This window comes from Myotis brandtii, unplaced genomic scaffold, assembly GCF_000412655.1.
Source record: "Myotis brandtii unplaced genomic scaffold, ASM41265v1 scaffold225, whole genome shotgun sequence".
Taxonomy (NCBI): Eukaryota; Metazoa; Chordata; class Mammalia; order Chiroptera; family Vespertilionidae; genus Myotis; species Myotis brandtii.
The window spans coordinates 4111453-4132926 of record NW_005358435.1 but is presented as its reverse complement, the minus strand read 5'-3'; the positions used below and the strand labels follow the sequence as shown (position 1 = coordinate 4132926).

Here is a 21474-nt window from a genome sequence, read left to right as displayed (position 1 = left end):
TGCAGTTGACACATAGTTAACTCAGCTTCGGGTAACCTGCAACAGGTTGGCAGTACCATTTGCCATCATGACAGTTCTTTGCTCCAACCTCTTGGTAAAAGTGGAGTCTGGCAAATGCTGAGAATTTCTGCCTATTCCACTTTTAGCTGCTTTGGGGTTGGTTTTGTTTCATTTCAGTGACTGCTGTCAGCTGGCTTCAGCCAGACCAGATCATAACCACACAGACTGTGATCAAGGAAAGACTTTTAACGGTTCTGTTTCTGACTCAGTTATAAACAGAAATGCATTTCTGAATTCACAAATCCTGCATTTTTGGGTCTGTATCACCTGTTCCTGGCCCAGTTAGACCTGAGAACTGACTGCTACGTAGAGCCCGTCTGCCGCCATCCTGTGCCCTTCCCCGTGGGAGGTGAAAGGGAAGAAACCTCTCAGGTGTGCAGCTCTCACCTACGTGCATTATAAACACCAATTCCTTTAAAGGAACATGGGCTTAAAATAAGGTTTTCCAAGAATAGTGTCCCCAGGACAGCAGTGTTGCTCACAGAGCAGCCCCTACAGCCAGGTGGGCTGTAGAGCGTGAGGCACAGACGGCCGTGGCCTGGTGGCTGGTTTCCTGATCTCCTGTATCCTGTTTCAGGTTCAAGGTGTTTGCAGATTATGAAGCATATTTGGCTTGCCAGGCCCAGGTGGACCAGCTGTACCAGGTAAGGTTCTCAGACCCCTGAGTTGGTAGGGGCGGCACTGGTGGGGGAGCCTCGGGGCGCATCTGCATCCTGCTGCCTAGGATGCTCCTGGGAGGTCACAGTTCAGCCTGTGGCCCAGAGCAGGCACCCGCTGCTTCTTTATCCCCTCCCACTCAGGCCGTCTTAGCCGTCCCTCTGCTCTTATCTGCCACGCTGGAGCCTTCTGACTCCTTGGGGTCAGGCTGCCATCCACCTGGCACGTTTCCCCTACAGAGGGGGCGGAGACGGGCTGTTCCCTAGTCTGATCACCCGTGTTGCTCACAGAGCAGCCCCTACAGCCAGGTGGGCTCCAGAGCATGAGGCACAGACGGCCATGGCTTGGTTTCCTAATCTCCTGTATCCTGTTTCAGGTTCAAGGTGTTTGCAGATTATGAAGCATATTTGGCTTGCCAGGCCCAGGTGGACCAGCTGTACCAGGTAAGGTTCTCAGACCCCTGAGTTGGTAGGGGCGGCACTGGTGGGGGAGCCTCGGGGCGCATCTGCATCCTGCTGCCTAGGATGCTCCTGGGAGGTCACAGTTCAGCCTGTGGCCCAGAGCAGGCACCCGCTGCTTCTTTATCCCCTCCCACTCAGGCCGTCTTAGCCGTCCCTCTGCTCTTATCTGCCACGCTGGAGCCTTCTGACTCCTTGGGGTCAGGCTGCCATCCACCTGGCACGTTTCCCCTACAGAGGGGGCGGAGACGGGCTGTTCCCTAGTCTGATCACCCCACGTGAGGAATGGGTGCTCAGCCCAAGAGGAAGGACGGGTCTGGTGGGCTGAGCACACAGAAAGCATGTCTAAAATTAGTGTGAACACTTGCTTGGAAAGGTAAAAGCTTCCATCAGTAGAGCGAGGAGCTTATAGCTGTGAGGAGCACTTTCTGAGGCAGGGACGTTGGAGCCAGCTTCCCACTTGATGGAGGACAAGGAGAGGACCCGCATCCCAGGTTTGTGTGTGAAGCGTGTGCCTGGCTATAGCAGCCCCATGGGCCTGGTGTGTCCACCCTGGTGTGCCACGTGAGGAATGGGTGCTCAGCCCAAGAGGAAGGACAGGTCTGGTGGGCAGTGCACACAGAAAGCATGTCTAAAATGAGAGTGTGAACACTTGCTTTGAAAGGTAAAAGCTTCCATCAGTAGAGCGAGGGACTTATAGCTGTGAGGAGCAGTTTCTGAGGCAGGGACGTTGGAGCCAGCTTCCCACTTGATGGAGAAGGACAAGGAGAGGACCCGCATCCCAGGTTTCTGTGTGAAGCGTGTGCCTGGCTATAGCAGCCCCATGGGCCTGGTGTGTCCACCCTGGTGTGGCTGTAAAGGAGTCCATGCAGGATCTCATGGTGGGAAGGCTCAGGCCCTAAACTGGGGAAGTGAAGGAGGATGTGTCTAGGTGCCTGCTTCCCTCCCTTTTCTGGGATTTTGTGGGTGTCCCACCTGTGCACCCCTCGGAGGATGGCAGTGCGAGGGGACTGCAGCATTTTGGTTCAGTGAGTTTATTTCCCTAAATTGTTTAGCAGGTTCTTGGATGAGGCCTCGGATTTGTACATCTGATTTGTTGCCAGTCTTTGCCCCTGCCATTAGGAAACTGCTGTCTGTGCCCACACAACTCCTGCAAAAGAACAGGATGGGGCCTGGAATATGGAGTGACGGGCAGGGCTCTGGGAGGAACCTTTGCTTCCCTTAAACTGGGCCTCAAGGAAAGTGGCCCTTTCAGGGAGGCCTCTCCGGGTGTGGCTGCAGTCTGGGGGCAGCTGCCAGGCTCTGGCCAGAAGACCACCTGGCCATCTCCCTGGGGAACTGGATCCGCCTGGTAGCAAATACTCACCTGGTAGTATTTGTTTTTGTTGTGTGGGCTGTGCCCCAGTGGGATGTGGAGCATTTTATCTAGTCATTTGGCAGCTTTTCTGGTAGTTGGGGCCCCTCTCCAGTGAGCTAGGACGGCCATTTTCTCCTCTCCCATCACACCGCCCAGAGTGAGCCATGACCTCACCTGGAAACATCCTGAAGTCCTGGAAGCACAGGCTCTCTTGTGCCCAAGGTTACTCAGTCCTCCTTCTCTCTGCAGAACCCCAAGGAGTGGACCAAGAAGGTCATCAGGAACATTGCCTGCTCGGGCAAGTTCTCCAGTGACCGGACCATCACAGAGTATGCCCGGGACATCTGGGGTGTGGAGCCCTCTGACCTACAGATCCCGACCCCCCATGTCCCCAAGGACTAGGAGCTGGCACAGTGGGGACCAGTAGGGTTTTGTTTTCTTGTTGACTCCGCTCCTCATGCCATTTTCCAAGCTGTCCCTGTTTTCTTCAGTGCTGTGTTTCAGGGAAGGGCTTGGGGATCATGGTGTGGCTTGGAGTGGGGGTTGGGGAATGGATAGACGGAAGGGAAGGTGCTAAAAGTGAGATGCCGTCTGGTTTCTCCCAGGAAAGCAGAGCTCATAGCACTGCCCAGTTGGCCCCACAGCTTCAGCCCATCTGCCCCCTTGGCCCTCCCACCCCACAGACATGGGTGAAGCCACCTAGTGGGCTCCTCCGAGACCTTGCACACCTTGCTGTGAGCTTGTGTTCAGTTTGGAGCCTCTAGAGTCTGGGGTCTGGCAAGCAGCAATGGTGAAACCTGGAGAAGTGTTTCTGCAGGACCTGGGCTGGCCGACAGCGGAACCAGCTCTGCCTCCCGGTCAGGCTGGGAGGGTCCAGTACTCCCAGGCATCTTTACAGCTGCCCTGTGGTTACTCCAGCCAGGGCTTCCAGATGGATCAGATAAAGGGGCCTCAGGATGACTATGGGTGACATTGGGGAGGACACCCGTGTCCAGCATCTAGGGGGCCTTGATTGGGATAAGGCTGGCTGATGCAGTTAGCTTGGTTCTGCTTTTTCCAAAAAAAATTTAAGTTCACAAGGAAATGAAACTAGCTGAAGCCTTTCCTTGGTTAGTAACTAAAAACTGTGCTTTTGAAATTTCATGTCAGGGAAGGCAGTTCTGGGATGTTTCTGTCCGGCTGTGGGGGCCTGGGGCAGGGTTGCTGCCCCTGCTGAGGGAGGCTGAATGCCCAGCCCCTGCTGCAGATCTGCACCCTGCCTGTCCTGGAGAGTGCACTTCCGCTCTCCTTTGCCACCAGTGCCACAAGCTGGTCTGGAAAAGGACCAAGTGTGTCCAGAGGGCAGCCCACTTTCCACTCTGCCCAGATAGCAGGCTGGTGCCAGGACAGGCAGGTGAGCACCTCAGCTGCACAGAGAAAGCCAGGAGCAGGTGGCACCCTTCACTGCGGGTTGTTGGCAACTTTGGATGGAAGCGCCCTTCCTGAGGCTCTGCCTCCTTGCATGCTGGGCCTGGGCATCACAGGCTCTGCCTCCTTGCATGCTGGGTCAGGGCATCACAGGCTCTGCCCTCATCCTGGGTCCTGACTGCTCGCAGAACCAGGCCATGGAGGACTTGCTCAAGTCCACACTTCATCAGAGCCACTGAGGCCTGTGGTCATACCCCCAACACCCTCCGTTGCCCTGTCCCTTAGGCTGTATGCGACCATCACTGTGCCACTTGCTGTTATTGCCTCGTGTGAGAAACTGATTAAAACTTCCTGCCTACCCTTGGTTGGCCTGGCCTCGGTATTTCACTCGGGGTCAGCTTGGGGCAGGCTTCAGTCCTCCCTCCTAAAGAGGAGATGGGCTAAATTACAGCTGTTGTCCTGGGATTGAAGACAGAAAGTTCTCTCATCCGATGATGTGAGACTTGGAGCTGGGTATGCCTAAACTGCCAGCTCTTCCAAGAACCGTGAAATCTGGTCACTTGGTAAACTGTCCTCTGGGCATTGGCTTTTTGTGCGGAATTGTATTGGCTTCTTTTGCACCTGTCTTCTGCCACCCACCCTGGCAGGTAGAATGCCCAAAAATATTTTCTCCAAAATTGTATAGCTGCAAGTTGAATAAAAAACCAGGAGGGGTGTAAACTTGGGGCTCAGTGTTACCCAAAGACCCTGAGAAGTATGGGACCCTGGAGCATGGTAGACCCTTGCTGGGGGCAGTGGTGTTGAGCCTCTCCTGTAGGTGGGGATGTGCCCTGGGAATGCACGCTCCCATCCTTGTCCTGTGGCTCCCAGGACACACGTGTGTAACTGCAGTTTATAGCTATGCATATCGACATCTCTTCTTTTTTTTTAAGGATTGGTCCTGACCATACATTGATTTTGTAACCCAGGGTCAGGGCTTACCCACAGTTGAAGCTTAGTGGCTTGGACCAAGGTAATAAGCTAAGAAGCCATCAAATAGGGTCCTTTGGACCTGACCGAGGTGATGGCCAGTGGCTGCCCACTCACTGCTCCTTTTTTTGTGCTTCCTCATCTTCAGTCGGCCTGTCAGGCACCTATAAAAACACTAACAGCTTGTATTTTTACTTTATATCCTATCTCATTCCCCTTAGAAAAGGACCTGCGGCCTTTCACATAGACAAAAGGTAAAACAAACAAAAACATGAAGAACCCAGGCAGGACAGGCAGGTCTGAGATAATATGAGCAGATCACACCCACTTCCTTGGCTGAGAACTTGACTTTGAGTCTCAGGGACAAAGCCAGAAGAGCACTCCAGCCTCATGAAAGGGCTGTCCAGCCCAGGGGGCACGTGGTGTTTAGTGGTTCTCGGAGCCTCTGACGCAGAGCAGTTACACAGAAAGATGCTACTGGACCAGGTCCAGGTGTCCCAACTCTCACCTGGGACAACGGTGCCTTACAGGCAGTGCTCACACCTGGAAAAAACATGGACTTCAGGACAAGAAAGAGTCTGTTCACGTTTCAATCCCAGTTTAAGAAAAGTGTGCATTCCCAGATGTGAGAAGCGCCATGGGCAGTTCTAAAGTGTCCCAGAAAGGGGGTGTCACCTGCTTTGGCCTCTGGGCCCCCAGCAAACCCCAGATGCTAACACTGGCCCTAATGCCTTGGAGGACAGGCAGGCAGGTGAGAATTTCTGACCTGCTGAGACTGCTCAGTTCCAGAGCCTAGGACCAAGGGGAGGAGAGCCAGCCATCAGGAGAGGCTGTGTCCCAGGTGGGCTTCCCTACACTGAGCTGGGACACACCTGAGGGGGCAGCTCAAGGCCCCATTCTTACTAAGTTCTCTAAGAGGTCACCAGTGCCAGGGGAGAGGAGAAGCTGGTTTGACAAAAAGCCAAACAAGACAAGAACCACCATCAGTTGAGTGATGGTGGCGATGGTCATAGGCTAGACTCAAGTCCCTGCACTCCAGCAGCTGCCCTGTCAATAGTCAGGGGTTCATCTAGGGTCCATGGAGAAACCCCAGTGCCCATCCTCTGACATGGCCATGTCCAGTAAGCTTGCTAAGCATGAGGTTGAAAGGGTCACCTATGTAGGCCTATATTTTAGGAAAATACCATCTGCCACATCTGGAGAAGGCCCCTCCCTGGAAGGGCCTTGCCCACAGGCACCCCTCCACCCATGTGGCCAGGCTCTGTGAGTGGCCTGGGATGGGGGCAGGTTCTGGGTGGGGCTAGAGGCGGAACTGAGAAGGCAAGACAGACCACCACCAGATTTTATTAAATAAATGCTCAGTCTAGGGCCAGGTTAGGTGGGCAGAAAGAAGAGGAAATGCAGATCACAGGCACCTCTGTGAGTGGTGGGACCCGCCTAGGGAGGCAGGGACATCAAAGAAGGCAAGCGGGGTATGTAGGGCAAGAGGGATGATGGAACCATTAGAGTCCGTTCTGCATGTGCTGGGAAGGGACAGGGCCCAAGGATCCCACATTCTCATGGGTGGTGCTGGAAAGCTCAGTATGGTCCCAAGACCTCAGACCTCCTGCCCTGTTCTCCATGCCCAGCTCAGAAGTGTGGGACTGACCGGCCGGTGGCTGGCCTGCTGTGTTACTCTTTCCAAGAGCTCAGGTTGCGTGGCAGCAAGGAGGAGAGAGGGCCACATGCCTGCCACTCACATTTTCCACAAAAATCCATGCTTCTGGCCACCAGTCTGCCAGAGCCTCTTCTGCCTGCCATAGCTGGCATCCAAGTCCTCTCTCCAGGTGCACCGCAGACGCTGGCACCCGGTCTCCGGGGTGCTGGGTTGGTCAGAGGAATGGGGAGGAGGGCAGAGGTCTTCAAGCTCCTTCAGGCAGTGAGCTCAGTGCTGAAGCTCAGGTTCCGACTTCCCCAGGAATTCCCTAGGCCAGAGGACAACGGTCAGCCAAACCTGAGATCCCGCCTCCCCCCGTCCTCACAGCCCATCTAAAGAGCAGAAGCCTGGAGAACAGGCAGGGCACCAATGGCATCACAGTCAGTGACACGCAAGAAGAGAGACTAGCTTATGAGGTCTTCTTAAACTTCGGAGCTGTACTCTGGTCTAAGTTTTCTGTAATGATAGGGAAAAATTACAACCTCAGAGCAAATCCATACTCTTTCAGCTCATTGGTCCCTCTCAATAACCCAGGTCCGTGTGGCAAGGAATGGCAAACTGCGACAGAAACGTAGCTTTGCCTCTGGAACTCTCAAGGCAGCCAGAGGAGAACTCACGTGTGAAGTACAGTTACACACGGGATGAAACCCGCTGACGGCTGATTTGGGTGCCCCTAGGCTCAGAAGCCCAGGGAGGTGAACGCACAGCCAGGAGCACAGCCTCACTCCGAGAGGCAGCTGGGGACAAACATATTTTTGAGGAGCTGGTCCAGGCCAGAGCATCTGTGTACTGTGTATGTGGGGGCAGGACCTGTCGGGTACGTGGGAAGGGACCAAGGCCTCGGGTGTGTGTGGGGATGGGTGGGGGATAGTGCCTGTACATGGATGTCGTGCTAGACGCACCCCTGTGTGGGCCTGCACAACCTGTACCCGGGGAGATCTTGGGAATAGTCCAGGAGGGAGGGGCGATAAACACTCAGCTCCTCTACGTGGAAATAAAAAGCTCATCAATCCTCCCACTGAGGCAGCGTTGGTGGGTGAACCGCTGTGTCTGGCCTGCACTGGCGCCACCCAGGACGACATCCCTGGAGAGAAGAGAATCTCTCACCTCAGTATCCGAGGAAGCTCAGGGCTCTTGTAGATGTATTTGTGCCTGTAGCCGAGGTCTGAGTGAAAGGGCATAAACTGAACTTTGAAGTCTCGGAAGCTGCGAGACAGTGCAGCAATGTTGTAGAGCTGAGGAGGGAGAAACAGGTCAGTGCCCAGAGATGGCGGCCCCGTAGTGACCTGCCTGGTGGCCTTCCTTTCAACAGAGGCCCGTCAGAGGCGGCTGCCTCTGCACAGCAGCCCATGGCCCCTCAAACAGCCCAGGAGCCTGCCATGGCCAGGGCCAGGGTGCTGGCAGAGCCAGCCGAGGCGCAGCCCCTCGGCCTGCAATTTAAGAACCTACTTGTCCCCACACCTGTTTCTCAGACTGCCCCTTCCTTAGGTGAGGTGCATGAGCCAGCACCATGTGCTTTGATGATGTGGTGTAAGAGCCAGGAGCAGCCCTGAGGGCTCAGCCCTGGGGGCTGGGATGGGTCAGGTACCTCAGACTTTGCTGTGTGCCGGGTCAAGGCCAGTCAACAAGCTCTCTCAGGTTCTGTCCTGGCTCAGCCCCTCCCTCCTCCTACCGCCAGGACAGCCAGACTGTGTGCCCAGACTCGCCTTACCTCGGACCTGTTCACCCCCTCTAGGCTGCCCCTGCCCCTCTTTCTCACCATGGCCAGGCAATGCTGTCTCCTGCCTCACGCTCACCTACAAATTAATCCCGCTTTGTGGCAGCAAAGGTAAAGCAAATTCAGCAAAAGTACACACGGAGGCCCCGAGACTACATGGTACTCCTCTAGCATCGCTCCAATCCCAGAGCAGGAGAACAAATGAGAGAGTCTATGTCAACACTACTGACTGGGACTCCTGCGTTGAGGCTGGAGGAGCCTTGTCATCAAGGGGTCCTATCCTCCAGCCAGTAAATGGCAAGCCCTCCCGGCTGGGTCCCCTATAGTCAAGTCTCTGTCAGGCCAGGACCCTGTACTGGGACCTGGGAAACATTTGCTTATTTTTTATGCTTCCTCTTGTGGATGGCATTAGCTGTCTAGCCTGACCCTCACCCTGCCAGCAGCAGGCCCCTCCTGTACATCTGCCTGTGCCCAGTCCAGCTTGAACGTGGGCCTGAGAGATGTCTCCTGCACCAGGGGCTGCATGGACACCCACCTTTCTGCCAAGATGGAAGGGCACGACCGGATCATCCTCGGCGTGCAGGATGAGCAGAGAGCAGGAGATGTGCTTCACACTGTGGGGGGTGGGGGAGAAAGGACTAGACCAAGATCTCAGGAAGATGGCTGGGGTCTCCTGGCACCCTGGCCCCACCCTTGGCAGGGACCTAGGTTTAGGGAGTATTTCATCATGGTGTTTAACAGCTCTAATTCTGCTGGGCTTTTTACTAGCGAACTAAAAGCTGATTTCTCAGATGTTTCTATCAACATCTATTCTAGGTGTCCATCAAATCTGGAGATCAATTTATTCACCAAATCTGGCCTCTGCATAGTTTCTGAAAATTGAACATTATTTTCGCCAGTAGACATATTTTTTAAACGTTACAGAACAGTATTTACAAACTGAGTATTTTAGGGGGGCCAAGAAACTTATTGCAAATGAATGTTACTAGGCATCTGTTGGTAAGTGTCTATACCAGGGGTGAGCAAACTTTTTGACTCGAGGGCCACAATGGGTTCTTAAACTGGACCGGAGGGCCAGAACAAAAGCATGGATGGAGTGTTTGTGTGAACTAATATAAATTCAAAGTAAACATCATTACATAAAAGGGTACGGTCTTTTTTTTTTTTTTAGTTTTATTCATTTCAAACGGGCCAGATCCGGCCCGCGGGCCGTAGTTTGCCCACGGCTGGTCTATACCCTCTAATTTATCTTTGGCGTAAATGACATGAGGTCACTCTTGAATGTTTACAAGCAAATTAACATTTGCAATAGGTTTACTTACTTCAACCCCTTTAGCAAACCACATATTAGGCTGAGTGTCTCTTGGCTGCCTCACAGAGGTCTCATGGTGAGCTGGTGGACACAGCACCCACCTGGTCTTAGCGCTTCCATACTGATCACTTATCTGGGGGCTCTGTGAGGGCAGTGCTGGTGGGCAAGCCTGGCACCTGACAGAACCTGGGACAGGGGGCTCGTCATCCCAGAAATGCCCAGCCCATCCACTCTGACCTCATTCCACTGCCAGGGTGGAGCGAATCAAACTTTGAATTATCCGCTTTTTAGATTTTCACTGTGGGCAGTTTCCTGACCTTTACCTGCTCTGAAAGAGACCTTGCTCACATGCTTCACCTTGGCAAGTAATTGGCAACAGACCTGCCCACCAAGAGGGGGCTCCTGAATTCCAGTGGGTGAGGGCTGGGCCACGTGGGGGTGAAGTGCTTGCTGGACCCCACAGCTGCCACTACTCAGCTGGGGGGCAAGGCCTAAGGCGGCTTGCAGGGGAGAGCAGCACTCATTGCTGCTGTTGTTTAGAAAAAGTCCAGCCGAAACCGGTTTGGCTCAGTGGATGGAGCGTCGGCCTGCGGACTGAAGGGTCCCAGGTTTGATTCCGGTCAAGGGCATGTGCCTTGGTTGCAGGCATATCCCCAGTAGGAGATGTGCAGGAGGCAGCTGATCGATGTTTCTCTCTCATCGATGTTTCTAACTCTCTATCTCTCTCCCTTCCTCTCTGTGAAAAATCAATAAAATGTATTTTTTTTAAAAAAAGAAAAAGTCCAGTTCAGATAATTCTTAAGTTCCAAAAAAACAACTGTATTTACAAACAGGTATTTTGCTTATAATTTTTGCTCAAATTTTAGTTCTATTTTTAGAACCAAAAAATATAATTGAGGGGAAAAATATGCTATTTTTCAACATTCTGTTTCAAAATGTAGATTTTTAGATATTAACTGAATATTTAGATAAGAATTTTTCCTTTCTTTTTTTTAAAAAATTAAGAGATGAAATAAAGATAGAAAAAAGACAATGTTAACGGAATATGAACGTTGTTCAGAGAATGAACCCTTAACTAGAATATTTACTTTTGATTTACCTAATAGGAAACACAGCCAACATCAATCAAATGGCTGAGGAAAAGTCAGTTTTTGAGTAACAGTTACTATTACTGCTTTAACGCCTATTCAGGATTTGGTTTTGCCAAACTATTTTCACATACAAACCATGCAGACTCTGCTTTCACAAAGCTTTCATTCTGCAGTCTTCCCAGACTCCTCTTTCTCTCAGGTGCAGCTCTCTACCTGCTTTCCCTCTATAAAGGGAGGTTAGAGAAGAACCAAAGTCTTCAGAATTCCATCCTACTTGGTTAATGTGACTGAACAGGCTTATCCTGGAGGTTCTCAGTGTTTTTCTAAGTGAAAAATTAGATGCTCTACCACAGTACTCACTTTTCATCATTTGCAAATTTAATTCCATTGTTTGTAATGGGATCGAGGAAGAACCAGTCAAACCCAGGGAAGAATCGATACACCTGAGGAAGACATGGACACAATGTGCAGAAGAGTCAATAAAACGGCCAGTGTGGCTCAGCTGAATGGAGTGTTGTCCCGTACACCAAAAGGAAATGGATTCGATTTCCAGTCAGGGCACATACCCAGGTTTCGGATTCAATCCCAGATTGGGGAGCATGGGGAAGCAACTGATCGATATTTCTCTTTCTCCCCCCTCTTCCTCTCTCTAAAAGCAATCAATCAACTAATCAATCAAATAAAATACCCACATGGAAAGCCAAGGTCAAGGGTTCAGACAGTGGGCACTGAGTGCCCAGGGGACATCCCTGCTTCCTAATATACTGACCTGCAGCTCGACCAGGGCTCTACTGGGGCACCCCTGCCCCTCTGTGCCCTGACCACAGATTCCCTGCTCAAGAGGACCCCAGACTTGCTGCAGCAAAAGCTATCTGCAAATGGGGCTCCTACACCTCAGAGCAGCAGCCTGGAGACCAGACATCCCACAGACATCAGGGCCACCACCTCAAGAAAAATGGGGGTCCATACAACTTGGGAGAAAAGCAACAAACATCAAAGAAGCAAGACTAAAGAGGAATCTTGGTCAGCAACGGAGCAGTGTGAGGTCAGATGGTAGGCTGACACAGAAAACACAGCCAGTTAGGAAATAGTGGGATGGAAAAGGATGGAAAGGCCACAGAGGAAGTCCCTCTAGGCCACACATTACCCCGAAATCCAATGGTGAGAGCCTGGCTGCTCAGCACTAGCACTGTCTGTGGGGATGGAGAGTGAAGGCACTCACCAGCTCACCCCTGAGGAAACAGCTGGGGTAACAGCACCCAGCCTGGGCTGAGCCTCACGGGGAACAATGCCCGGTAGGCAAACCAGGCCACGGGGGCAAGGCTTCCTGAGGGTCCTGCCACTCTAGACAACCCAGCTGTGAACCCATCCTACCTGGCTGCAAAGTTATAAACTTCCTGGGCAGCTCTGGATTCAGGCCAATGCCCAGAACTAAACAAAGGTTCATTCTTAATAAATCTGCCTTCATTAGAATATTTACATAATTTTTATGATTATTGTTTTTATACTTATTTACTATAGTCACTTCACAGTAATTATTTTAATAATGAAAATAAGTCCATTTTAAATAAGATCTGTACTTGCCACTGAGAACGGATGGCTCTTGGCTTCTTCTCGGATATTAGTGAATGGAGATTCCAATATAAGGGCATCTGGAGGCGTCTCTAAATTATTGGTAAAATAAACAGGAAACTGTGAGATAGGCAAGAAGCCCAGACAAAACACAAGCTCCATGGCCCCATGAGGGTCCATGGGAGGGGTGGCCCCCCAGAAAAGACAGTGGAAGCTGGGGTGCCAACCTGGACAGCTGCACCCCCTCAGGCCCTCCCACATGATTGGCATGAGGGACCCACACAGGGGACCCTCAGGTGGCCTTGGGTCACTCCTGAGAACCACATCTGCTAAAGCTGGATTTGGAGCCTGGACCCTGGTGAGGCTGCACCAGCTGCTCAGGAATCCCTGGGGGGATGCAGGCTTCGGGCAGCTGAGGGTCTGCCAGGCCCTCGCCTCAATACCCAGCTCAAGGGGCTCCAAGGGGACACAGAGCACGGGCACAGTGTTGCTTGCCCACAAGCACCCACTTCACAAGAACTCACAGCAGGGCCTGGAACACAGCCAGGGCCCGAGCACTCTGCCTGCCCTGAGGGAGCCGGGACTAGGAGGAGCCCTGCCCACACACCAGAACTCATGCCATGTGAGCCCCTACCTCGCTCACAGAGGCGCCGCACCAGATTTGTTGCCACTCTGAAGAGAGAAAAAAACAACAGTTCAGTTGAATTTTGACAAAAACTGTTTTATATGAGACTGTTCTCATACTAGAAAGTGAGCAGAGAAGCTGTGGGATCTGGGAAGAAATTGGTAGCATTATAGGGAAGGGGGTGGGGAGACAAAAATGCTCCAGGATTGTGGGTGGGCCCGGCTGCCCCAGCCTCAGCCAAGCCCTCTGTCAAGGATGGCGATGACAGCCACCCTTCATGTCCTCAAGGCGTGTTCTGCAGCCTCACCAGGAACAGCCTCCTTCAGGCTGCACAACACTGCCCCTCAGCTCACACCTGGTTGGAGGGAGTGCTCCTGAGACAGCTAAGAGCAGGCTGTGGTCCACCTGCCTGGTTCTGGGGGCCTCTTGCCATACCAGCCATGTTCTTTGCAGACAGCCATGGCAAGATGGCCTGGTCCCCTCCCCTTCCCAGGCACATTTCTGAGGGCTATTTTCTCCATGAGGAGAAGCCAGGAGGCCCTGGCCCAGACCATGCCCAGTCTGCAGGCCCGGCCCAAATGCAGCATGCTGAGCTCGCTTCAGCAGTACATATGCAAACTGCAGCATGCTATCAAGATGAGCAGCAACCTGGAAAGGTGTCACAGCCACTGCACTTGAATGAAAGGCAGCAGGAAAAGACAGGGTTGCTGAAGGTCCTGGGCTTCTGGGCACTGACATCTTTCAGAAACATTCTGGACCTCACATCAGCAAAAACAATGTAGGTGACCCCAAATGGAACACTAAAGTGCTTCCTGTCTTGGCACTGCTGCCTCCCCCAAGTTCTCTGGTAAGCCAAGTACGGCCTGTGTGGCCCAGTTGTTACAAATGCCCCAGCGTAGTGATCAGAGCCCTGGCACTGGGGCTTGCTGGCCAGCACACAAAGTCCAAAACCAGGAGATGCGAAGCCCAGGTACATCTGGAACTTGAACTCCATCTGGTCTGCTCTGCTCTGTCCCCCCAAGGGCAGAGCACCCTACAACTGCCCATGTGTGTCTCGAGTCACTTCTTGGGTTGAGGAGGTAAAGTAGTTCAAACCTTTATGGTCTCTGTGGCATCGCATCCCCTGCCCTGCATGCAGACGAGAGACAAGGCTTATTAGAACTAATGGTGCTACAGGATCCGTAGGGCACCGGGGCACCCTCGGGGACCAGGCTGGAAGGTCACCCCATGAAGACCTGCTCTCCAAAAGGCCACGCCATGCTGGAAACTCTTACCCAGTGCCTAGGGAGTGGCCCCAAATATACACAGGGTTGTCTCCACTTCTTGCTTTGATCCAGTCAAAAACATGGAGTGCGTCATAGGTCATGCCCGGCTCTGACGGTGTGCCTATTGAGTCACCCCAACCTGGGGAGAGAGGCAGAAGAGAAGGAAGTCAAGCCCAGTTCACTGAACCTCTTGGGGGCAGATTCAACTCCCCTCTTTCTCCACAGGCAGGCCCAGACCATTAGGGGCAAAACAAATCTCTGCCATCACCATCGTCACCATCCACAGCTCCACATGGAGGGTGTCCCGACAAACTTGTTCCTACTTCTCCCACCTCTTTACCCAATTACAACCCCTGAACCCAAAGGCTGTCACAGGCCCTAGACTGAGTCCTGATGAGCAGCAACGAAGAAGGGAGTGGTCCTGCTGGGACACCAACCCCCCCAACACTGGGGGCTTGCCAGTGGCTGGCCCAGGGTGAGGGGCCAATGAGAGCCCAGCCTGCCCCGGGACCCCTCAGCCCAATCCAGACGCCCTGGCTCAGCTTCAGCCCAGCTTTGAATAGGCAAGGGAGTCAGGAGAGGCTCTGAGAAACAAGGTGGATGACAGGGTAGGTGGGGGTAATTCCAGGCTCCAGGCAACTCTGAACCAGAGAGGCAAGGGCTCTAAGCATCTTGTTTGCATAACAGAGGAAAGCCAAACACATCTGCCTCCACTCTGGGTCCTCCCCAAGGGCCCTTCCACCCAGTCTCCAGGAAAGGTCAAGTGCCCTTGTCATTTCCACCAGCTCAGCAGTGAGTCATCATCAAATGATCTGAAAGTACCATAAGGTTCAGAAAGAGCAGGTTCTGCTGCATAAGCAAAAACCCACAGAGTAAATGGGCACAATAAGTCACTTCCCCTGGGCATCCCAGACACAGATTAGGGAAGAAGTCATATGAGAAACAAGGCAAGAAAGGGCACAGTGGGAGGCAGGGATGCGGGGATAGGGAGGGACAAAGACACACAGAGGGAGACAGAGACTTGACAGGGACAGCGAGAGACACTTAGAAGCGGAACTGCTCTCTCATAGGGCTTAGAAATGTAGAGGCTTAATATACTGGATTTCATTTCTTGGCAGAAAAACAGGGAGGAAAAGAAGGAAGAACGCTGGCCCTTCTCTTTATCCTGAGGGCTACAGAGTAGAGCAGAAACAGAAAACCCTTTTTAGCACAGACAAAAGGATAAATGAGTGAACTGATTTCCGGACCCTCATTTCAGAGTTTTTCCCCAACCCTAACTTTCAACCTGACGGAACCAGGAACTAACTTCCTTCATGAAAGAAGCATTCCTGAGGTAGGCAGAATGATGACCCCCAGAGAAGCCCACATCCTTATCCTTATCCCTGGAACCTGTAAATATGTTATGTGAAAGTGACGCAGGTTAGCGAGAAACTAAGAAAATTCCCTGGCAAGCGAATGAAGAAACTGAGACAAATGGCTGAACAACCGGCCAGAATGGCTGAGCAATTAACAGCAGGTAATCACAAGAATCTACCCTTCCTAACTAAAGATAAAGAAGAGAAGGTGGTTTAAATCACCTTAGTCTGAAAGACAGATAACAACAACAAAAACAATTAGAGCCAGACTAATACAAGAAAAAGGTAAAACCAGAAAATGACCCCAGACCCCAAAAGTCAGGGTCCGAGTAATGCAGATACAAGGGGCCAACAGTCAAGGAATGCGGGCAGCATCAAGAAGCTGGAAAAGGCTCTACCTGGTTTGGCTCAGTGGATAGAGCACTGGCCTGTGGACTGAAGAACCCCGGGTTCTATTCCAGCCAAGGGCACATGCCCGGGTTGCGGGCTCGATCCCCAGTAGGGGCCATGCAGGAGGCAGCAGATCAATGATTCTCTGTCATCACTGATGTTTCTCTCTCTCTCTCCCTCTCTCTCTGTGGGTTCTTGATCTCTTCAGGGGCAAGCCCTCTGATTTATTCAAGAAGAAATACCGCAGGGGCAAGAATAACAATCTTCTCTCTTAGCAGTTCCCTTTCCTGTTTTCATAACCTCAATAAGACAAACTCTCCCAAGCATAAAACTCATCTGATGTCCTGCTGTAGAGAAAGTCTTGAGTCCAGTAAAGAAAAAAGACAGAATCTTCCTCATCTCCCTTCCTCTCTGAAGTAAAATATATAAGACAAGCTGAAAAAGACAAGAAACCAGATGCTCCCATAGTACCTTTTGAAGGAACCAGCCCTGCCAACAGCTTGATTTTAGATCAGAGGCTACAGATTTTGGACTTCTGACCTCTAGAACTTCAAGATAATAAATATGTATTTTAAGACAGTCAAGTTTGTGGTAATTTGTTACAGGAACAAGAAGAAACTAACATAACACCCATATCCTCTGTCTGAGGATAGTGGACAATAATGCCCTCCAAGAAGGTCAAGATAAGCCGGCCAAGTGGCCTTTAGCCTTTACTCTCTCCAACTGAGAACTGGGGGGCATACACTTCTCACACAGCTGCTCACTATTAATACAAAGTATTTCCTGGCTCACTGAGGTAGAATGTTGTTAGCTTACATCAAACTGTGGGTTCTTGATCTCTTCAGGGGCAAGCCCTCTGGTTTATCCAAGAAGAAGAAATACCGCAGGGGCAAGAATAACAATCTTCTCTCTTAGCAGTTCCCTTTCCTGTTTTTACAACCTCAATAAGACAAACTCTCCCAAGCATAAACACATCTGATGTCCTGCTACAGAGAAAGTCTTGAGTCCAATAAAGAAAAAAAAGACAGAATCTTCCATATTTAAAATGTTGCTCACAGATGGCACGTGCCAGGGTTCCAGGCACTAGTGCCTGCCTGTAAGAGAGATGCCCCTGGCGGCTGCATGCAGGACACTCACTGAAGAACCGGTCCCCCTCTACTACCTTCACACACAGTTACTACAGGTTAGGAACCTGCTAGCTACACATCGAACATTAACTAGAGTGGGACAGGCCAGTAAGCCAGGATAAGCAGAATAGGGAAACTGAGACAGATAAACAGCAGTTTGCAGCCGTCTAGAAAATCCTATCTTCCCTAAACCGGGGGACACTTGAGAAGAAAGGATTTGCACTTCCCCTCCCCAACCAGCGTGTAATTAGCTTAAATCACCTTACTCAGGGAGACAGCAGAAATCCAATTAGTGCCATTTGTCAACCACACCCAAGGACAGATGAAGTTAAGAGAATAAATCTCATTTTGTAACATCAGCATATACCTGATGAATATTCTATTGATCCTCCCCTAAACACCCAGCCTTTAAAACCCCTCAAAACGAAGGTCCCAGCAGATCCCAGCATGCCCTCTCCCGGGAGCACAAGGCGCCTTTCCCCTCCCCGTCTTCTTTCCCCACAGGCAGGCATCTCCTAAATTCTAAGGGACCCCACGAGGCTTGCAAGCAGGGCAGCAATGGGCAGTGGCAGCTCATCCCAGGCTAACTCCCTGAATCTGTTCCCAAGGCCTCCTTTTCTCCGACTTCTTAGTAAGCCAAAGCAGACCATCATAGGCTCATTTCCCCAGCGTTTTTAGTTTCACTGCCCCAGCTTTAATAAACATCCTCTAAAATTCACCTGGACTCATGTTGTGAAAATTTTCCTGCACAAAGTCAAGAACACACACACTATAGCAGACAGCCCCACCAAGGACCAGGTCCCCTGTCCGGTAACAGGAGGAAGCGGGAGGGCTAGGAGATGCAATTTCAAAAGAACCCTCACCTCTGTAGTCAAAGGTGACCACGTGGTAACCAAGGGAACTCAGCACCTGTAAAGTGAAAAATAACCATCTGGGCAAAAAGATCCTCGTACCTTGGACAGAGGGTAATTTGCCCCTCACTAAACCCATCCCAGTTCCGTCTTTACGCCCTACACACATGGGAAACTTAACAAAGACTTGTCATCATGTTGCCCCAATCCCGGTGGGATCTTATAAAACCCAATGCCAATGCTGCTACTGGATACACCGATGCCCTCCACCTCAGCAGTGTGAGCAGGAAGCCTCTCCCTTGGCTGCGAGCCACACCTGCACCTCTGCATTCAGGGGCTCACAAGGGGGCTTTGACCACCCAGCAGCCCAGGAGGAGGAACTCCATCTGCAACCTAGCATGTCTCAGACTTTAAGCTTTCACTGAATTGTTTCTGTTATTAAAAAACCCTCTAGACTTGGTGATTTCTCATTAGATATCTACTTACAGCCTCCTTCCACTCCCCACTCCACCCGCCAGGGTGGCTCGAGTGTGCCCACAGGCATGTGGAAGCTGCCAGCCACCAAGTCACCCAAAGTCACTGTCGAGCCTTTGCTCCTTTCTCCTTAGGCTGCCCAGGGCAGTCTGTAGGCGACCTTCTAGCTTCCAGCCTCCCGCAGATCCCACACTCTCCAGAGCCACACTGTTCCTGGTGTGAACCATTCTATGGACAGAAACCTCAAAACGGGACCTACAGTTTTCCAAGCATTCCCTTCCCTGACCTGATCTAATCCACACAGGGAAACAAACACTCCAGAGCCCAGGGCAGTCCACCTGGTATATGACGAACAGAGCAGTGCCCGCACAGTACTGATGTTCCCACACATCTGCTTGTGTCCCTGTCTGCCTGTAGCAAATGCAGATGCCCATTTAAGAGAAGGATGGGGGAGACAGGCACGGTGACCCCGGACACTGGTAACAACTGCACATTTCAGGCTCCTAGACCCAAGCACCTGAGGAAGACAAGGACCAAGTAGAGGGAAGGCTACAAGCCTGCCTGCAGCACCCCTTTACCTGGGGAGACCTGCTGGGCTTGAAATCCAATTTAAATGTGATCATATTTCCTGTGAGGCGAGAAACTTCTGTGGTGGCCCAATTCCTGAGCCTGCAACTTGGGAGTAAAGTATAGCTCCCTGACCCCTCTGTCCTCTCCATCCCTTTTATGTGAGTAACATACTAGTAAACAATTTCAAACAGCTTTTATGTAAATCAGCCAACATCTGGCATAAGATCTACAGGGTCCATTTATCCTGATTTTGGAAACTTTCCTGGAGGCAGCATTGTAGGAAGCACTCCATGATGGAGTCACCACAGAGGCAGTGCCAGAAAGGCCACCATGATTAACAATCAAAATTATCAGGGGACTCCCTGCTGTTCATGCCACCTGGAAAGAACAGACAGGAAACAACACTCGGGCAATGCCCCTTCCATCAGAGACCCCTGTGGACACTGTTCTGTCCATCATACACTATCTGGACACTGTTCCCTCAGTCACAGACTGTGTAGACACTGCTTGACCCATCACCGACTGTGTGGATACTGCTCTCTCCGTCACATACTGTGCCATGCTCACCTACCTTGTAAAGCTCCACTCGGTGGTCACCTCCTCTAGAATGTCAGGGAGAAGGAAACAAGAATAGGTGTTAATGCATGTTCTCAAAGAGGCAGGCCCAGGGTCAATACTGGAGCATCTGGGCTTTTAAGGACTTGGTTCCCAAAACCATAAGGGGAGGGAGGGGGGGCATTGGTGGACAGGTGACCTCCTCCTTGCGATACCCTAAGTGGCTCTAAGCTTGCCTGTAGTACTGTGCCAAGCAAGGGATAGTGTTAGTACTTTGGAGATATTTGTTAATTACTATCTTACTTTTATTTTTGACTAGGTAATTCCTACATGCAGTACAAAATCCAAAAGACATAAGAGGATACACAGCAGGCCCACCCACTCCTGCCCCAGTATCCAGGCTCTTCCTCAGCCTCCTATTGTCCAGGGACCACCTATAACAGAAGCAAAGGCCCTTCTTTACTTGCAGACACACACCCACAGGGATCCGACACACATACCTCACTTTCCACTCAATACATCACAGCCAACTCTCAAGTACACTCTTTTTAGCGGTGGTCGCTTTGCTTGTCTTGTGGTCATTTGGTTCTTTACCACCTGCTGCTGACTTAAGTTTTGCTGCCATGGCCAGATATATGTGAACCATGTGTGGGACTCATTCCCACACAAGGAACTACTACCTGAAGGCGTGCAATCGTAATCTTGACAATCACTGCTGAGTCCTTCAGCGGGCCCTCGCCTTTTACCCCAAGATTGTGAGAACAGCCGGCTCCCAGCTCCTCACCAAAAGACTAGCTTTTGTGGGCACTTTTTATTACCGAGGCTGAATAGGCTTTCATACATTTGAACTATTTCACATGTCTGTATTCTCTGTCCAAGGACCATCTATTCCTTCTCACTTTCTGTCCAGTTGTTGGTCAGTTGTCACTGTGGACAGACAGACTCCAAAGTGGGAAAGGGGCAGCCTCAGAACAGGGCCTGAGACAAGAAAGCAGGTGGGCTCACCCTCTACAGACTGCTCAGCTGTATGTTTGTTTGTTTTTATGACGAGCATTTTGTCCATTTTGGGTGTGTATGTGGGGGTGGGGGAGGGTGTGTCCTTGGGAGAGACAAGGACCAGATGAAGGAGGAAACCAATAAAATGCAGAAACAAAAATACAAAGAAATGAGTTTCAAGTCTAGAATGAAATACTGCACAATATTTGCAGTTAACTTTGGAAGAGTTCATGGTGGCTCTTATCTGAATTTTTCAAATGTCCTACCTTGAACAAAAAGAAGGATTCAGAGCATAACACAAGGGTGGCAGCAACTGGGGGTCTGAATCTCAGGGAGCGGCATAAGTCTGGTCAAAGAGCAGGGACAGGCAAGATCTGCAGCACAGGCAGTCTCTGGAGCAGTGGGAGGGAGCAGCAAACCTTTCAACGTCACAATATTCCTTTAAGCCTGAAGTTACAGGCAGTTTGTTTTATTTACCATGTGACTAGCATTGCTTAACTGAACCTTATTCACAATAAACTTCAAAATTCTCTCATTTACAGAAAAATACTACAAGAGCTGTTTGTAGCCACTTGCTCTTTAAAAGAAGAAAAGAAACGCTCTGTGACTTGTTCCAGACACAGAAGAAAGCAAACAGCCAAGTGCATACATGATTTAGTAGCTAGGCACTCTATTCCTTGGCTCAGAAACCATCCTCGTGGGCCAGGCTTCCTGGACTCCCTGCCTGTCCTCTGCACAGCCCCTCTGCCCAGACCCCCCACTGTGGCCTGCTTTCCCCTCCAGAAAGGCCCGTGCAGTATTCACTTGCAGGTTCTGTCTATAAAATGACCACACCCCAGCCCACCACCATGGCCAACACGCCAGGCAGTGGCCCTGCCTCCTGCCAGCTCCTTGCCGGCTCTCTCACACGGCCTAAGGCAGCTGCAGCAACAGGGACCCTCCCAAGGGATTCAGGCAGAGCTTTGTTCAG

At 51.3% G+C, this 21474-nt stretch overlaps 2 protein-coding genes across 2 annotated transcripts in view; one reads left to right on the top strand and one right to left on the bottom strand.

The window, feature by feature from the left end:
* The window catches only part of PYGB (phosphorylase, glycogen; brain), a 63690-nt gene extending 59392 nt beyond the window's left edge, over positions 1 to 4298 (top strand). Inside the window, exons 22-23 of the mRNA XM_005866212.2 lie at positions 638 to 704; positions 2782 to 4298. Coding sequence (XP_005866274.1) covers positions 638 to 704; positions 2782 to 2934 — 220 coding nt within the window. The 3' untranslated portion in view covers positions 2935 to 4298. The remainder of the gene's footprint in view (positions 1 to 637; positions 705 to 2781) is intronic.
* Positions 4299 to 6236: 1938 nt separating this feature from the next.
* Positions 6237 to 21474, bottom strand: part of ABHD12 (abhydrolase domain containing 12) — a 64471-nt gene continuing 49233 nt past the window's right edge. Inside the window, exons 5-13 of the mRNA XM_005866211.2 lie at positions 19525 to 19555; positions 17922 to 17967; positions 14196 to 14325; positions 12931 to 12968; positions 12309 to 12388; positions 11085 to 11167; positions 8857 to 8935; positions 7712 to 7839; positions 6237 to 6872 (exon numbers count right to left, since the gene is read on the bottom strand). Of these exons, the coding sequence (XP_005866273.1) occupies positions 6833 to 6872; positions 7712 to 7839; positions 8857 to 8935; positions 11085 to 11167; positions 12309 to 12388; positions 12931 to 12968; positions 14196 to 14325; positions 17922 to 17967; positions 19525 to 19555 (655 nt within the window). The 3' untranslated portion in view covers positions 6237 to 6832. The remainder of the gene's footprint in view (positions 6873 to 7711; positions 7840 to 8856; positions 8936 to 11084; positions 11168 to 12308; positions 12389 to 12930; positions 12969 to 14195; positions 14326 to 17921; positions 17968 to 19524; positions 19556 to 21474) is intronic.